General features: G+C 41.3%; 1 protein-coding gene across 4 annotated transcripts in view; it reads left to right on the forward strand.

Moving 5' to 3' along the window:
- The window catches only part of dgkb (diacylglycerol kinase, beta), an 801318-nt gene that overhangs the window by 261680 nt on the left and 522068 nt on the right, over window positions 1–17570 (forward strand). For all 4 annotated transcript variants that reach the window (XM_072575379.1, XM_072575382.1, XM_072575380.1 and 1 more), the window contains exons 9-10: window positions 828–947; window positions 16850–16967. In XM_072575379.1, coding sequence (XP_072431480.1) covers window positions 828–947; window positions 16850–16967 — 238 coding nt within the window. The remainder of the gene's footprint in view (window positions 1–827; window positions 948–16849; window positions 16968–17570) is intronic.

The following is a 17570-nucleotide window of genomic DNA, read 5'->3' on the forward strand; positions in this document are numbered from 1 at the left end:
AGGTTCTTGATCAGTAAGGAGATCAGGGGTCACTGGAAGAAGACAGGAGAATGAGGTTGAAAAACATATCAACCATGAATGAATGGCAGAGCCAACTTGATGGGCTGAATGCTTCAATTCTGCTCTGATATCATATGGACTTCTGGATCTGAGCCTGAAGCTTCCAGCTCAGATGCTATCACTGTGCAATAATATTTGCTTCAGCTCCATTATGTTACTATTAAACATCTTCATTCTGGTCCAAATGTAAACTTCTAAATAAAAACCGAAACAACTGCGAATGTTGTAAATCAGAAACAGAAACAAAAACAGGAGTTGCTGGAAAAGCTCAGCAGGTCTAGCAGCATCTGTGAAGAGAAATCAGAGTTAATGTTTTGGGTCTGGTGACCCGTCCTCAGAAGTGATGCTAGCTAGGAAAATGTGGTTTTGTATGCAGAAGATAGGGTGGGGGTAAGGGGTAGGGAGTAAACAATAGGCAGGGATAGAGCCCAAAGAGAAAGAAGAACAGTTGGACAGACGAAGGAGTTGATTACTATCTGGCTGGAAGGGAGAATAGCTGTTAATGGAGTCTGTTGGTGGCTAACAATAAGAATTGTATAGTGGCAGACTGTGGTAACAAGGCCTGGTGAGCTGGGTAGGGGGCTAAGACATGGGGGGAGTTCAGGCCCAAGAATTATTGAACTCTATATTGAGTCCAGAGGGCTGCAGCATCCCTAAGCGGAAAATGAGGTACTTTTTCCTGTTTCCAACTCGCAACAACGTGATCTTAGTTGTACATAAAGTGAACTGCATGTGTTTTTGAAATCATTGATTCTCTTATTTGATAGATTCTGCAGGAGATGATGGATGAGATCGATTATGACCATGATGGCACAGTGTCCTTGGAAGAATGGATTCAGGGAGGAATGACCACAATCCCACTTCTCGTTCTCTTGGGTCTGGAAACGGTGAGTGTTTAATTGATTCCAGCGATTCCGTAAGCCAGAAATCAGTCATTTTTAGAAAAAGTTGATCCTAAAGTGGAATTTTATTTCTTGTCCTCTCTGTATTTTGCAGTGTTGATACCTCTCTGCCTACCGAAAGGACTAACTTATGCGTGAGCCTTTACAATGAATACGATGAAAGGTTGATCAAGTAGTTTAGACATTGCAGTTTAGACGAATGGGAGTTGATCCTATTGAAACATACAAGACCTGATGGAACTTGATAAAATAGCAGGGGTCAAAATAATTTCTTTGGGTGCTACTTTTTGTTTTTGAAGGCTATATTTGAGTACTTGGGATTCCTTTTTCATTCAAACTAACTAATTTGTTAGGTGATACAGTCACACACTAACAGGACCTTCTACATTTGTATTGCCAAATGGATCATTAGACTCCCACATCAGAGGCATTAGAACAATTCATCATTTATTGTGTTTTCATAATCTTACCAGACCATATGGGCTGTTCTCTTATTAGAGAGAAGTGACTGGTGGTGATTTCACCAGAGGGCCACCAGACCTCAGGCAAGGGACAAGGTTGAGAAGGAGAGTCGTTCATGGTAACCTCAAACCGATGATGGGAATTGAACCCACACTGTTGGCATTACACCGTTCTGCAAACCAATAATCCAGCCAACTGAACTAAACCAATTCATCAATATCCTCGATAATTCGCAACACTTCATTAAATTTAAAGTCATAACATACAAGCCAAGTATTAATGTCGCATTCAAATTGGCACAAGATAACAGCTTTATTTTAATATCAAACATTTTTCTAATAAAGTAACTGACACAATTCTGCACCCATAAAGCCATCACCCAAAACATATCTTCCACAGATCATTGAGGTCATCACAAATGTATTTCCGTCACATTTGCACAAAGTTGGATGGCAGGCAGTTACGGCTTTTCTCGCTGCATCTAGGATTTAAATTCACCAATTTGCACAGTGTTCATTGCAATAGCATATTTACCCACATTGTATCTCCCGTAATTTATGCAGCCTTCAGCTAAAATTTCCACATTGTATTTTCAAGCAATTCAGTACCCCAAAAATTTCAAGTGTTCCTGGATCGAGTTAGCTGAATTTTTTTTTGGTTCATGGGTTTAAAAAGTGGGTTTCTCTCCTTTTTTGAAGCCTCCCTCTCTTCCTGACAGCCACACTCTTACTGCCCACACCTCGTTCAGCCTTCGCTCGCTTCCCAAACTACTACTTTCAGAGCATCATACTTTGGAAACTCTCTCATTGGTTACACCCACCCCGTTCAAAGTTTAATTCTCCTGAACAACTTGGGACCTTGCAGGATGAAATTTCCCTCCCCTTTCCCATGTGTGTTTTGATTAATATAAGCTGGTTTGGCTACTGGGGGAGACAAGAACCAGACAGTACAGTTGAAGAGTAAAAAGCCCCCATTTTAAGGTTTCTTTTTTTCTGTCAAATGGTCATTAGATCTGTGGAACTCTCTTCCTCAGAAACAGTGAATGCTGATTCATTGACTATATTTAAAGCTTAGTTCGGTTTTTGACAAAGGAGTCGAGGGGAGACAACCACCTGGAATTCAGACAGTGCACAGATCAGCTACAATCTTGCTAAATGACAGAGCAAGCTAAAAGGATCAAATGGCCTACTCCTGCTCCTGTGCCCCTTGGTCAGTAGACTTGTTCACCACATAGGCAGTAGAGGTGAATGGATCCTATTTCAAGATATGTGTGCTTTCAGCTGAATTTGGCTTTTACATCCCACTGAGCCGAACTGCAGTGTTACGAAATAAGTGCAGTTTTTTTCAGCATCCTCTTTGGATGCTTTTGGTGCACATCTATGGCTATCTCATCCTGAGGTGGAGGTTGAACCTGGACCTTCTGGCCCAGAGATAGGGGCACTACCATTTCATCACAAAACCCTCTAATGTTTCTATCATTGCTTCTGTCACCACAATTATCCAAAGGTGGGGACCTCCTTGTTTCATCTGTTTGCTGACTGAATCCAGCATGCTATTCAGAAAACAGATAGGTAGATAGACTTCCAACATTTTCAGTGTTTGTTAAAAATATATTCATTCTTGGGATGTAGATGCAACTGACAGGGCAAGCCAGCATTTCCTGCCCCTCCCTAATTACCCTGAAGAAAATGACGATAAGCTGCATTATTTGACCCTTGCAGTCTTTGAGGTTCAGGAATATCTTTGGTACTGTTACGAAATGAGTTGCAGGACCTTAGTCTGGCAGGGGTATAGGAATCGCAATATAAATAATAGAGACAGGAATGTCATGGTAGACCAATGAGTGCTTTGGTTTCACATTCTGTGTTAAGCATACTGAACTTGGGTTGGCACTGGTTAAGTGGAGAATCAATGTTTCTTTTGCTCTGTCCCAATAACATTTTGTAATTACAACCACAGAATAGCTTCTCGAGTGCTATTTCAATTTCTCTCATCAGCAAAATACACTAACCTCATTGACTTAATGTTTAATTGGGAGGAGACATGAATTTTATCTCTCTTTCATTTTTAGACCATCTATTTCCTTCATAGAAGTGCTTTTCTTCCGAAATCACATTCCCTTTTATGCGATGAGAAATTTTATTTATAGTTTTTTTTCGAAATCTGTGTGGCAACGCACTGCTTTTTTTCACACTAGAATAGAATACTTTGAATGAAGGACAAAGTTTGGAAGAAATTACATTTTTTTTCGTGTGATCTTTTTACAGTTTGTGCTGAGTACCAATAATGTTATTGCTTACTCATCAGGTTTATGGTTATTTAAAACAAAATTACCACAATTACATTGCAAGTTGTACTCATTTAGTGTACTCATCATTGTGTATCAATTAACTCAAAATCTATTGGTTGCCAGTGTCCGGTGTGGAGGGACAAAGCAGCTTGTTGCAAAAAGAAGTGTTAAAACTGGAACTTGCCCAAAAGGCACATTATAGTTTTATTCTGCACGGCTCTGCTGCCAGTCCATTCAATTAATAGTTCAGTCAGGACTACCTCTGTTCTGCTTCAGAATACCTAGAACATTGCATTAGTAAACAATTCGCTAAATCTATTATACTTGGAAAGTAACAAAACATAATTCTGTCTAGGAATTAGCACTTCTAAATTTTTGGCTTGCATGACTGGAGAAGCAGATACAGGGGGTCTCTGTTTTACAAACCTTCAACTTATAAATGCTTGTAGTTGTAAATGCATTCACCGACTGGGTTGTAATTTTAAAGATGTGACATACAAGCATTTCTTGTACTTACAAATGACTCCTTTATATTGTCCTACATTGTGTTCCAACTTGTGTGTAAATTGACTTGATGAACAGCCTTAGACTGGACTCCATTGAGAACCCAGTTTGACGTTGAGGTGGGCAATCCATTTAGCAGTTTGAGCTGAAGCAGGGAAAATGGCTATGATTCCACAAAGAATAGATCGCTCAGGAAAGATAATAAATGTATAGGCAATGTCTGATTTGGCTAACTGCAGCCACAATTTGAGAAGTTCCTCATGTTCCACGTGTGGGAGTAAATGATTGTTTCTTCCCTGGCCCGCCCTCTAGTATTGAGGAAAACTGAAAGAACTGTGGATGCTGTAAATCAGAAGCAAAAACAGGGAAAGCTCAGCAGGTCTGGCAGCATCCATGAAGATAAATCAGAGTTAACATTTTGGGTCCAGTGACTCTTCCTCAGAACTGATAGTAGTGAGGAAAATATTGGTATATGCAGAAGATAGGGTGGGGGGGAGGGGGTAGGGAGTAAACAATAGGTAAGGGATACAGCCCAAAGAGAGAGAAGAACAATTGGACACACAAAGGAGTTGAGAACGATCTGGCTGTAAGGGGGAATAGGAATGGGGTTTGGGGTGGGGAAGTGGTGGTGGGGGGGGGAGCACGGGCGGAGGGGTGCGCGGGGCAGCTGGTCATGGTTCCAGGGAAGAAGTGATAATTTACTCCACAAGTGGAACATGAGCAACTCCTCAAATCGTGGCTGTCGTTAGCCAAGTCAGACATTGCTGAAACATTGATCATCTGCCTGAGTGATCTATTCTTCATGGAATTGTAGCCATTTGCCCTGCATCAGCTTGAACCAGATGAAATGAGGTCAGTGACTGTTGTTGATACAATAGCCTGATGTTCCATGGTGGTGTCATTGTCTGGAGAGAGAGAGAGAGAGAGAGAGAGACAAAGAGGTATCTGAGAGCCTCTGCAACATAGAGGTCAGTACGCCAGACCACAACAGCATCCCACCCACCCCCCCCACCCCCTTATCGGCAGGCTTAGTAACAAAGTTAGGGTTGGATCCAAGCACATACAGTGCAGTCAGTTCGGAGGGAGACAGGTTGGATTGGGTAAAGGGGCAGAGAAATTGAGACAACCAATATCATGTTGACAGTTCTCAATGAACAGCTAGAATGCAGGTAAATGGCCTGAGGGAGGGGTCCAGTTGGAGGGAGAGTGTTGATGCTGGGCAAAGGGGTCTGTGGGACAGGGAGGGGACTCTTGTCCAAAGAAATGGGCACCGAGTGAAGGGGATGGAAGGAGAGTTCAACGTCATGTTGTGCCTGAAATTCATTAAGGTAGGGAAGCAGAGGGATAAACCTGAGACCTTTGCTGAGTACAGACCGTTCAGCATCGGAGAGTGGAAGGCTAGGAGGCATGGTGAATACCTGACAGGAGGTGGGGTTGGGGGAGGGGCTGGAGTCAGGGAAGGGGAGGGAAGAAAGGCCCATGGGTATTTCTGAGTTGTTACATCTTGTGAGCCATGATGCAAGGAAGAGAAAAAGTTTCCTGTTAGTGCGGCGAATGAGCTGGAGAATGAAATGGAACTCCGGAGTAGTGCAGCCCTGAGCCAGTGTATTGACTATGCTGTTGGAGAGAGAAGTTGTGTGTGTATATGTGACACCGCATGGCACTGGATCTCAGGATATGTCTGTGGAATTTTGAACTTTGAACATCATGGAGATGCCTGTGATCCTGGGTGGATTCAAAGCATGTGGGATGAAACTTCAGTTGGAATCCCAAGGATTGGAGGTGGTTGTTGGTTGCTCCTTACCTGTTCTGACCGAGGAGATGCCTGTCGTGGATGTCCTGTAGATTTGAGAACCTGTGAGGACCTTACTCTGCTCCGGGGCTGTAAGAAATGGTTGAGTATCAGAATGAGAGGACTTTTTGATAGCTAAGAATGGATCGTAGCCATTTGAGGAGGATGATTGTAATGGGAATGAGAGGAAAATAGATTGCAGCTGAATCTTAACTGTTGAGTTGCAACACTGAGGAGGCTAAAGGTACATAATGGGTATGACAATAAGTGGTGTTAGTGGAGTACGATGCAGAAGAATGTTTAGGTTTGAGAGAGTCATAGCTGTCAACTTAGAATTGTAAGACACTCACCTTGCTGGGTTTTATAAGATCACTGAACTTTTTTCTTTAGCACTGGATCTATATCCTCAGGCCCATGCTCTGACTGCTCACTGTCTCAGCAGCTTGGAGCTGTGCCTGCTTGATGAGAGCAGGATCCTCTCCAAAGCCTCATTGCTGCAGAAAATGATTCATGCAGTGAGTCTGTGAACTGGGGAAGGCACCTACTCACACCTTGCTGTCAGGCTGCAGGCCTTCCCTCCCTCATGCAGGTTTTTCTTTTCTCTCCATGCATTGTTGTCATTGTGAGTTCCACTGAGGTCCCTATAAGTGGAGTTCCTGTATCATTGCCAAAGGTGTTTCGTGTTCCCTGCCTACTCTACCAATTACTCCACCGATGTTGGGGCCACAGCTGTTCACATTATATATTAATGATCTGGATGAAGGGACTGGGGGCATTCGTGGAAGTTTGCCAATAACACGAAGTTAGGTGGACAGGCAGGTAGGACTGAGGAGGTGGGGAGGCTGCAGGGAGATTTAGACTGTTTAGGAGAGTAGTCCAGGAAATGGCTGATGAAATTTAATGTGAACAAACGTGAGGTCTTGCACTTTGAAAATAGAGAATACAAGCATGGACTATTTTCTAAACAGTGAGAAAATTCATAAAGCCAAAGTACAAAGGGGTCTGGGAGTGTTAGTACAAGATTCTCTGAAAGTTGACTTGCAGGTTGGATCCGTGATTAAGAAAGCAAATGTAATGTTGTCATTTATCTCAAGAAGGATGGAATATAAAATGAGCAATGTGCTTCTGAGACTTTATAAAGCTCTAGTTAGGCCCCATTTAGAATACTATGTCCAGTTTTGGGCCCCACACCTCAGGAAGGACATACTGGCACTGGAGTGTGTCCAGCGGAAATTCACATGGATGATCCCTGGAATGAAACGATGACCAGGTGAGGATCCTGGGATTGTATTCATTAGACTTTAGAAGGTTGAGGGGAGATCTAATAGAAACTTACAAGAAAATGCATGGCTTAGAAAGGGTGGACGCTAGGAAGTTGTTTCCAGTAGGCAGGGAGACCAAGACCATGGGCACAGCCTTAGAATTAGAGGGGGGCAATTTAGAACGGAAATGAGGAGACATTTCTTCAGCCAGAGAGTGGTGGGCCTGTGGAATTCATTGCCATGGAGTGCAGTGGAGCCTGGGACATTAAATGTCTTCAAGGCAGAGATTGATAAATTCTTGATCTCGCAAGGAATTAAGGGCTATGGGGAAAGTGCGTGTAAGTGGAGTTGAAAAGCCTATCAGCCACGAATAAATGGCTGAGTGGACTCGATGGGCCAAATGGCCTCACTTTCGTGCCGATGTCTTTGGTCTAATGGTCTTACTCAATGAAACCAGTCACAGGCTGTTAGTTAGCTTGCTTTGGAAAGAGTGACCCCATGTCTGTAAGTAGGTTCCCAATTCAGAAATAGTCCTGCTGTTCTGACAGTGACTGAGGGGGAATATTTTGCCCTTGTATTTAGTGTACAGTTTTTTTTTTCAGATTTTCAGCAGACGAAAGTATTTTTCTTCTAACTTCCTCCCCTCTTCCATAGGTACTGTTCTTCTGCAGTACCTCTGTGCTGAACCAAACCACAAAACACCTGGGAGTGACGTGCTGAAGTCTGTTGACTTGTGCATCTGCATGATGTAGCTAATCTCTGCCGTAAGCAACTCAGCCATCTGAGAAGCCATATGACACACATTACTGTGATACAAATTAATCTTCACAAATCAAGTGGTGACAAATATATGGCATTGTCATAGGAAGGAAACTTACTGTGTGATGAAGGATGTCATCTATCGTACTCAATTAAAACGTTAAAAAAGAAGCTTTTTAAGGTCTTTACGTGAATGAATGCATTTACACAGATGGGTTGGAGGATGATATTCTATGCCCCTATAGGCATATGCTTTTTATGTTTGGAGACTCTTGCTAAATATGTTATTCTTTTCAAGCAAAAAATATTTGTTAATTTGTTAATGGCTGGGAGACTTAATGGGGAAAGTTTGGTGACAGGACTGTCTGATCGAGGAGCAGAGGGAGATGTTCAGGCAAATACAATGGATCCAGGACGTGTGTGTAAAGACGTTCCCCATCTGCTTCTGTCACCCATCACCCGTATGTAGCTGCTGAATTCCAGAGGGGCAGAGACACTTGCTGTCCATATTTAAAACTGAGCAGCAATGAAGCTGACAGCCTCATTATACCATATTGAAAGTACTAACCTAGCTACTTGGAATGGGTTGGTTACTTTCCCAAGTCAGTTAAAAATACAAGTGGACACATGTTTGGGTCCAGTATTGGTATTTCATTTTTACAAATTCACCTTTGCACCTGAATCAAAACTTCTCATTCTTTTCCTCCCTTCTATAGTATAGCTAACTGAACAAAAGATTAACAAGCAATCTGGTTTTAAAAACCCTAATCTACAATAGATAGAAAACCAAAATTGGAAAGTAATCAATACATCTGGGGGAAAATAAACAGGGAGTTCTACCAAGCAATGGCCTTTTCATAATTATTAGCAGTTGCCAATCTCATCAAGAAGGTAATCTCACTTTAAGAAGGGGTGAACAGTTGTTTGAAACTGCTTTAAGACCTGAACTTAGCTGAGGAATGCCATGATAGACTCTGAAGGAATTGCCTGGGAATTTGGATTTTTTTGCGAGGCAATTCCTCTGCACCTGGAACCTTCTAAAAGACTCCATTTAAATCCAAGAATTCAGATAGTTCCTGATCAAATTAAGTAGAACAGACACTCAGGAAAAGTTAAAACGATTGAAGGATTCAGGGTAATCCAAGATGGAGGGCAAGGAAAAATTGTGGTGTAAGAGCTTCTCCTTTTTTGAGGTATTTTCAATGTTGGAGCTGATTTTCTTGAATTCTAGGAGCAGTATTTCCTGTTTTATTAGCTGTCGCATTGTTTTGGAACTTTTGGGCAAAAGATCAAAACAACAGTACTTTAAAAAGGAGGAAGACAGTGAATCAAATACAGAATTAAACCTGCATAACTGTCTGATCCAGCAGTCAATCTACATACTCACTGTTCTGCTGTTTGATTTCAAGTATTTCTGGCGACCAGAGTCATCTAAGAAAAGTTAATAAACAGCAAAATCTACAGCTGACCTTGGAGAAAGCTGTGTAGGAGAACTCACAGCATGGGAGCAGCTGAGTGGTTTCTTTAAAGTGTAAACTTACTAAAGATTTTCTTTAGTAAATCTACAGCAGTGGTTCGAGGGGATCCCTTTTTGATTTTGTTTTATGGCGATCTGTCTCATGATTAAACTTGAAAAAAAAATAAAATATAGATACAAAGTTAGCCTGGAGCCATGTTTTTCAGAGCAATAACACTGTGCTATTTTTTGGGTTTGTATATTGTTAAGGTGCAAAGATGGCCTTTAGTAAAATGATGCATTCTTCCTTTCAGATGTGGGTAATTAGGGAGCGTTTCCATGTTACTGATGATTATGTCTGCAGGAAGTGCTAGTTGGATGCGAATCCTGTTGGATCACATGGATCGGTTGGAGCGGCAGCTCGAGGCGATGAGGAATTTACAGGAGCTAGGGATGTGATGGATGGCAGTTGCAGGGAGGGAGATCAACCGTGAGAGACAGTCAGGAAGATGGGTTACCTCAAAGAGAGGGAGGCAGGTCTTGCAGGAATCTCTGTGGCTCTCCCCATCTTAAACAGGTATGCTGTTTTGGAAAATGTCGGGGCGCAGTGGACTCTCAAGGGAATGTAGCACTGACAACCAAGTTCTGGTACCGAGAATGGTTCTGAAGTAATGAGAGGTGCATCAGGTTCCAGTGTGATAGGGGACTCTCCCGTCAGAGGCAGGGACAGATGCTTCTGTGGCCGACAGCAAGACACCAGAATGGTGTGTTAGCTCCTTGGAGCAGGATACAGCATATCTCTGTGATAGTGCAGAATGTTGTCAAAGGGGAGAGGAACTAGCAGGAGGTGGTTGTATACATTGGAACTAATGGCATAGGAAGGGACTAGATTCTGAGGAGAGAATATTGGACATTAATCAGGAATTTTAAAAGGTGGTTCTCGAGGATAGTAATATCTGGATTATTCCCGGTGCCACAAGCTGGTGAGGTTAGGAACAGGAGGATAGAGCAGATGAGTGTATGGCTGAGGAGCTTGTTCAGGGGAGAAGAGTTCACATTTTTGGATCATTGGAATGTCTCCTGGGGTGGAAGTGATCTGTACAAGGAGGACGGATTGTACCTGAATTGGAAGGGGGCTATATTCTGGTGGGGTGATTTGCTAGAGCTGCTCAGGAGGATTTAAACTAGTGAGATGGGTGGGGGTACACAGGGAGATAGTGAGGAAATAGATCAGTTTGAGATTGGTACAGTTGGGGAAAAACAGCAAGTCAAATAGTTAGGGACAAAGCAGAGAACAAGGTAGGACTGATCAATTAAATTGCATTTATTTCGATGCAAGAGGCATAACAAATGAGGCAGATTAACCCAGGGCGTGTATAGGAACATGGGATTGGGGTATTACAGTAATTTCAGAGATGTGGCATATTTGATAAGGGATGATATTATGGCTGTACTTAGGGAGGACATTCCTGGGAATATGTTCATGGAAGTTATTTGGGTGGAACCGAGAAATAAGAAAGGGATGATCACTTTATTGAGATTGTACTATAGATCCTTCAATAGTCAGTAGGAAGTTGAGAAACAAGTTTATAAGGAGATTACAGTTAACTGTAAGCATAATAGGGTGGTTATGGTAGGGGATTTTAACTTTCCAAACATAGACTGGGACCGCCATCGTGCTAAGTGTTTAGATGAAGAGGAACATGTTAAGTGTGTACAAGAAAATTTTCTGATTCAGTATGTAGAAGTAACTACTAAAGAAGGTGCAAAACCTGACTTACTCTTGGGAAATAAGGCAGGGCAGGTGACTGAGGTGTCAGTGGGGGAGCACTTTGGGGCCAGTGACCGGAATGCTATTAGTTTTAAAATAGTGATGGAAAAGGATTGATCAGATCTCAAAGTTGAAGTTCTAAATTGGAGGAAGATCAATTTTGATGGTATTCGGGAAGAACTTCCAATAGTTGATTGGAAGCAGGTGTTCACAGGTAAAGGGATGGCTGGAAAATGGGAAGCCTTCAAAACTGAAATAACTGAGTCCAGAGATAGTATATTCCTGTTAGAGTGAAGGGCAAGGCTGGTAGGTGTAGGGAATGCTGGATAATGAGAGAAATTGAGGGGTTGGTTAAGAAAAAGAAAGAAGCATATGTCAGGTATAAATAGCAGAGATCGAGTGAATCCTTAGAAGAGCATAAAGGCAGGAGGAGTATACTTAAGAAGGAAATCAGGAGGGCAAAAAGGGGTCATGAAATAGCTTCAGCAAATAGGATTCAGGAGAATCCAAAAGGATTCTACAAATACATGAAGGAAAAAAGGGTAACTCGGGAGAGAATGGGGCCCATTAAAGATCAGCAAGGTTGCCTATGCAAGAGATCTGCAAGAGATGGGTGAGATTCTAAGCCAGTATTTTACATCAGTGTTTACTGTGGAGAAGGATATGGAAGGTATAGAATGTGGGAAAATAAGTAGTGACATCTTGAAAATTATCCATATTATGGAGGAGGAGGTGCTGGATGGCTTAAAACGCATAAAGATGTATAAATTTCCTATTTCTGATCAGGTAAACCCAGAACTCAGTGGGAAGCTAAGGAAATGATTGCTGAGCCTGTTGCTGAGATATTTGTATCATTGGTAGTGACATGTGAAGTATCGGAAAGCTGGAGATTAGCTAATGTGGTGCATTATTTAAGAAAGTTGGTAAGGAAAAGTCAGGGAACTAGAGACCAGTGATAGTTAAATTATGAAGGGAATCCTGAGGGACAGGGATTACATGTTTTGGAAAGGCAAGGACTGATTAGGGATAGTCAACATGGCTTTGTGTGTGGGAAATCGTGTCTCACGAACTTGATTGAGTATTTTGAAGAAGTCGAAGAAAATTGATAAGGGCAGAGTGGTGGATGTGATCTATATTGATTTCAGTAAGTTGTTTGACAAGGTTTCTCATGGGAGACTGGTTAGTAAGTTTAGATTCTATGGAGAGCTAGCCATTTGGAGACAGAACAGGCTCTAAGATGTGAAGGGTTGCTTTTCAGCCTGGAGACCTGTTATCAGCGATGCCACAAGGATACGTGCTGGGTCTACTGCTTTTCATATTTATGTAAATGATTTGGATGTGAACATAGGAGATATGGTTAGCAAGTTTGCAGATTATTCCAAAATTGGAGTTGTAGTGGACAGCAAAGGAAGTTACCTCAGAGTATAATAGGATCTTGGTCAGATGGGCCAATGGGCCGAGGAGTGACAGATGGAGTTTAATTTAGATAAATGTGAGGTGCTGCATTTTGGAAAAGCAAATCAGGGCTGAATGTACACACTTAATGGTAAAGCCCTGGGGAGTGTTGCTGAACAAAGAGACCTTGGAGTGCAGGTCCATATTTCCTTGAAAGTAGAGTTGCAGCTCGATAGGATAGAGAAGAAGACATTTAGTATCTTTGCCTATTGGTCAGTGCATTGAGTATAGGAATTGGGAGGTCATGTTGAGGCTGTACAGGACATTAGTTCTGGCACTTTTGGAGGTTTGCAATTCTGGTCTTCCTCCTATAAGAAGGTTGTTGTGAAATTTGAAAGGGTTCAGAAAAGATTTCCGACTGCTGTGAAAAAGGGGTGTGGTTTGCCTTCCTCTGACAGTTCTGAGCTATGAAAGACCCATCAGAATGGAAGGATGGCTTTGCGTTTCTGCGGGACCCCAAAGCAGTCTGTCCTGTTAGATATACAGAGCTCTCTCTTTTCATTTAAAAAAAATCAGTCAGACTGGCCTTCTGAGTGAGATGGCCACTTTTTGGAAAATCCTGCAAGGTGTTTTCAGTTTGGGTGCAAGTTGGCAAATGTTGCAGCAATGAACGATTATCGATGTAGTGTTGTGAAAGTTTTGTATGAATGTGGATTTGAAATTAAAATACAATATTAAGTGAATCCCGATGGACTACATTTCTTATGTTTTAGCTGCTGTCAGCATATGTGATGTTTTAAACCAATAATTTGGAATTTAAATAACTAGATTCAATCTCTAAGTCCTCCAGATCTGTACCGCACCCAAGGGAAATGTCAACCATTGTATCCATGTTGTCTTCTGTCACCCTAAATAATAAACAGCAGAAGAGTTAGAAACTGAGAGAGTTGTTGAAACCTGTGTTTCTTGCAGGTGGATGATTAATCTTGGCAAAACAGCTGAGTATGAGAGAGGGAGAAAGCAAAAGGAACGGAAGTAGGGATTGGGGAAGTAAAAGTAACACCCACAGTTCCAGTTTATTTGTATTTGTATGCTACTTTATTCCAATACACTTGACATATCAATCATAGAGAAAGTGCAATGTCAGACCAAAAAATATGATTCCCTGTTTGAGCATCTAAACTTTGGTTAAAATTTTAATATTTTGTGATATGATTGATTTCTGTCTTTGCAATGGGTTACCAAGGGCTTAAAATGCCTGTTTCAATATAAATTATGAGAATTCATGCTTTTTCTGCTTATGAAATTATAAAATCTGTGGCTTTGAGGCCTCCTTGTTCTATTCACCACCAAACAGGAGAATTAATCAATTACGTTGCCATTTTGTTTGCCCCCATTTGCTGATGACCTGCCAGTGAAACTTCCACAAGGGAGCAGGTTTAAGATTCAAAAGGAAGGCTGGAGCTGATGGGACAATGAGAGGGCTGTCACAGAACATGTTCAAATAGAGAACTTCATCAATGAAATACGATGAAAAGAGTTACACTCATCCTGATGTCCAAAAAGTGCAACTTAAGGCTATTTTTATTGAATGAAAAGATGCCCTGAGTCATCCTTTTAAGTGATTGAGATTCTGGCTGTGATTCAGTGCATTGCAAGGTGGGGAAGGGGGCAAGGTATTTTACTAGAAATAATTTTTGCACTGGCATGCTGAAGTTTAAGTGAAATCTCAAGATCTAAATATTTCAAAATTCTAAATAATGTAATTTAGTATGAAACTGCTGTTTGGCACCATGATCATTTTCTGTATAATTATTAAAATGTACCTTCAAAGAATCCCTTTTTAAAGTTCATATTCAGTAGATTCATCAATCTAATTTTTCAAAATAATTTGAGGTGGAAAAGTCAGCATTGTGTATGTATTGAGGAAAGGGAAACAAACCATCTATTTTCTTCACCTTACAATCTCCAAACTTAATTTATGAATTTTGGGAACTTAAAAGTCCAAGATTCTTTAACTGCTGATAAATGAAAAATGCAATTCAGACTTTTTTGTCTTGTCAGCATGCAACATAATGTATTGTTCTCTTTGAGATTCAGTAATCTTGTAGTTCTGCCCTACTGAATGCAAGACCTAAAGCATTGACAGCATTTTTTTCATTAATTGTCAATTTAGGTATTACCAAGTTAATGTCCTTTTCATTAATCAAACATAAGTAAACTAGGGGTAAATGAAAAGTTGAGAAAACTTCATGAATTTTGTCTCACTATTAATCTGGACATCTGAACCTTGAAGTACACTGCAACATTTTATGAATATTTTTCAGTAAGTTTTTACCTGTTTGCATGGTGACAGAGTTTAGCTGGAATTATCTTAGAATGTTAGAACACCATCTTAGTTAATGTGTAATAGTTTCTTAAATTTGAACTCTGACATGATAGGACAACCATCTCTGAGATTTTTAAATCAAACTTGCATTTGTGTTTTCATAATAATTTTGCAAACATTGGGAAATGGTCAGAATGTTGAGCTGCTGACTTCAGTGTCTATGTTGGCATGTGTTCGTGGTTGAGGAAAGGTCCAAGTAAATCTCCCAATTGTTAAATGGGAACAGTATCATTGAGAAATAATGGCATAATGCCTATCGTTCCACACTGAGCATGCACCAAGCAGAGGCCAGAGACTGTTACCCACTGTCCCAACTGCAGCAGACAAAAAGAAACTATGCAGAATATTTCCAGACTGTTCCTGTACAGCTTTGCAGCACTGGTTTAACAAAACCAGAAATCCTGTTGACAGTTGAGGGAGTTTGTGGGACAGGGAGTAGAACCAGAAAGAGGCTGGAGAGAGGAAAACCTTCTGTAGGCAGATATTAAAATAGATCTTGCAGATACCGGGGCGTGACATAATATTTGGGTCAGATAATGGTTTTAAATAGCTTGTGCTTTGCATGGCATCTAATCACATTTGTATTACCACATTGAGTGGTTCCTACACATCATTATTCTTCCTGAAGTATTATTTTCTGCACAGTAACAGAAATGTTTGTTTGACTTAGTTACTGGTGCACTTTGTCTTGTATCAGAAAGTTGTGCATTTGATTCCCATTTCAGAATTTCAAATTACTATTGAAGTTGACACTTTGGAATAAGTTTAGGGGAAGACATTCTGCCGGCCAGAGCAGGGTTGTCGGGCTGAATTTTACAGCACACTAGCAAACAGACAGTAAGTTCAGTCAACGTGCCATTTATCCATCATCCATCCTCCCACCTCAGCCCCTGCCTGATACCCATCACAGGGTATATAGGCACCAAGGAAGATGTCAGGTGGGTTGACTGTCCATGACCCAATTGAGGCCCTTAATTACTCATTTAAGAGCCTCTTCCAGCTTGACTGTGATATCATCAGTGATGGGTTTGGGCCTGCATTCAACGTGTTGCCTGGCCGATTTTACCCTGCAGGCTGGTCATTGGAAGACAAAATGCCTCTTTCTCCAGATCCTGTGCCAATTAGACTACTCCAGCCACCCTACAGTTTTCCTCCCAAGTGCCTATCCTCTCACCATTGCATGGTGTCCATTGTGGCCCGCAGGTCTCCTCACTGAAGCCTGCCAGTCTGACCCCCTGTAAGGTATTGGACTTAAAGTCTGGTACCATAGCTGAAAATCACCTCCTGCCCTTCCAGCAATGCCAGTAGCAGCCATTGTTCCTGCAGGATGCTGCCAGCCAGGGTGGGCCTCTCAGTGGATCTCCTCCTGGCAATGCACAGAAGGCCCATTTCACACTCACTAAATGGCCTGTCACACAAAATATTGAAGTAGGTGAGCCAGCTAAGTGGAGGAAGGCTTTCCCCTGAAATTTACACCAGGGCACAGGGAGCCCATGCTTGGTAGATAATCCTCCTTGCTAAAAGTAGGCCCATTCTTTGTGTAAGAGTGACTCCTGGGGAATATTTATTCCTCAACTCATGTCAGCAAAACAGATGAAGAGATCACTTATCCCAGTGCCTTTTATGGAATCTTGCTGTACATAAATTGCTCACGTGGTTATTTGTCAACATCATGTCAGTAATCGTGTTGCAGACTTTTTAAAGTTGCTTTGAGAATTCATGCCTGGCAAATGTATGTATTTCCATTGAAAGTCCACATCCCAAAAGATGCTCTCAACTGCACTGTTGGTGTATTCTTCTTTCGTAGAACGTGAAGGATGATGGGCAACACGTGTGGAGACTGAAGCACTTTAACAAACCTGCTTACTGCAATCTATGTTTGAACATGCTGATTGGTTTTGGCAAGCAAGGCCTCTGCTGTTCCTGTGAGTATTGTGAGGATTTGGAAGATAAACTGTCAAGCTTTCTTCACAAAGGCAATTCAATCATATACTTTCCTAATTTCCATTAATCAAGTATTCAGGATGAATTACACTCTTAGAAAAATGCTGTTTTCTGTCTTATTGGGTGTATAAAGCAGCTTTCTAAGTTTTCTTTTTCATTTACTTTTGAACTGATCGCTCTATGGACAAAATAATAAGGCAATGCTGCTTGTTGCTGTGTTTGAAAGCTCCAGGATAATATTAACCCTTAAACAAGTACTCTGATCAGCACTGGGTAAGCAGCTATCCCTCCGTTCTAAAGTCGAGGCCCCCAATGCTATGTATTTGAAGATTTCATCAATTTTATGAAATGCACGGCACATCCAATTTTGCAACAGTCCTATGCATCAAGCTTTCTAGCATCAAATAGGTGCACATCCTACTGAACATTAAATCATAATATGATTATTCATTTCAACAAACCCAAACGGTTGGAATGCTTGTTTTCCAAGTAAGCAATACTCCTTGAATATCATGTGACTCTAAAACATATAATATTGTGTGAATAGATTATTAATCATTGTGCAATGGACCTTTTTCATTGTT

Source organism: Chiloscyllium punctatum, chromosome 8 (genome assembly GCF_047496795.1).
Source record: "Chiloscyllium punctatum isolate Juve2018m chromosome 8, sChiPun1.3, whole genome shotgun sequence".
Classification (NCBI taxonomy): Eukaryota; Metazoa; Chordata; class Chondrichthyes; order Orectolobiformes; family Hemiscylliidae; genus Chiloscyllium; species Chiloscyllium punctatum.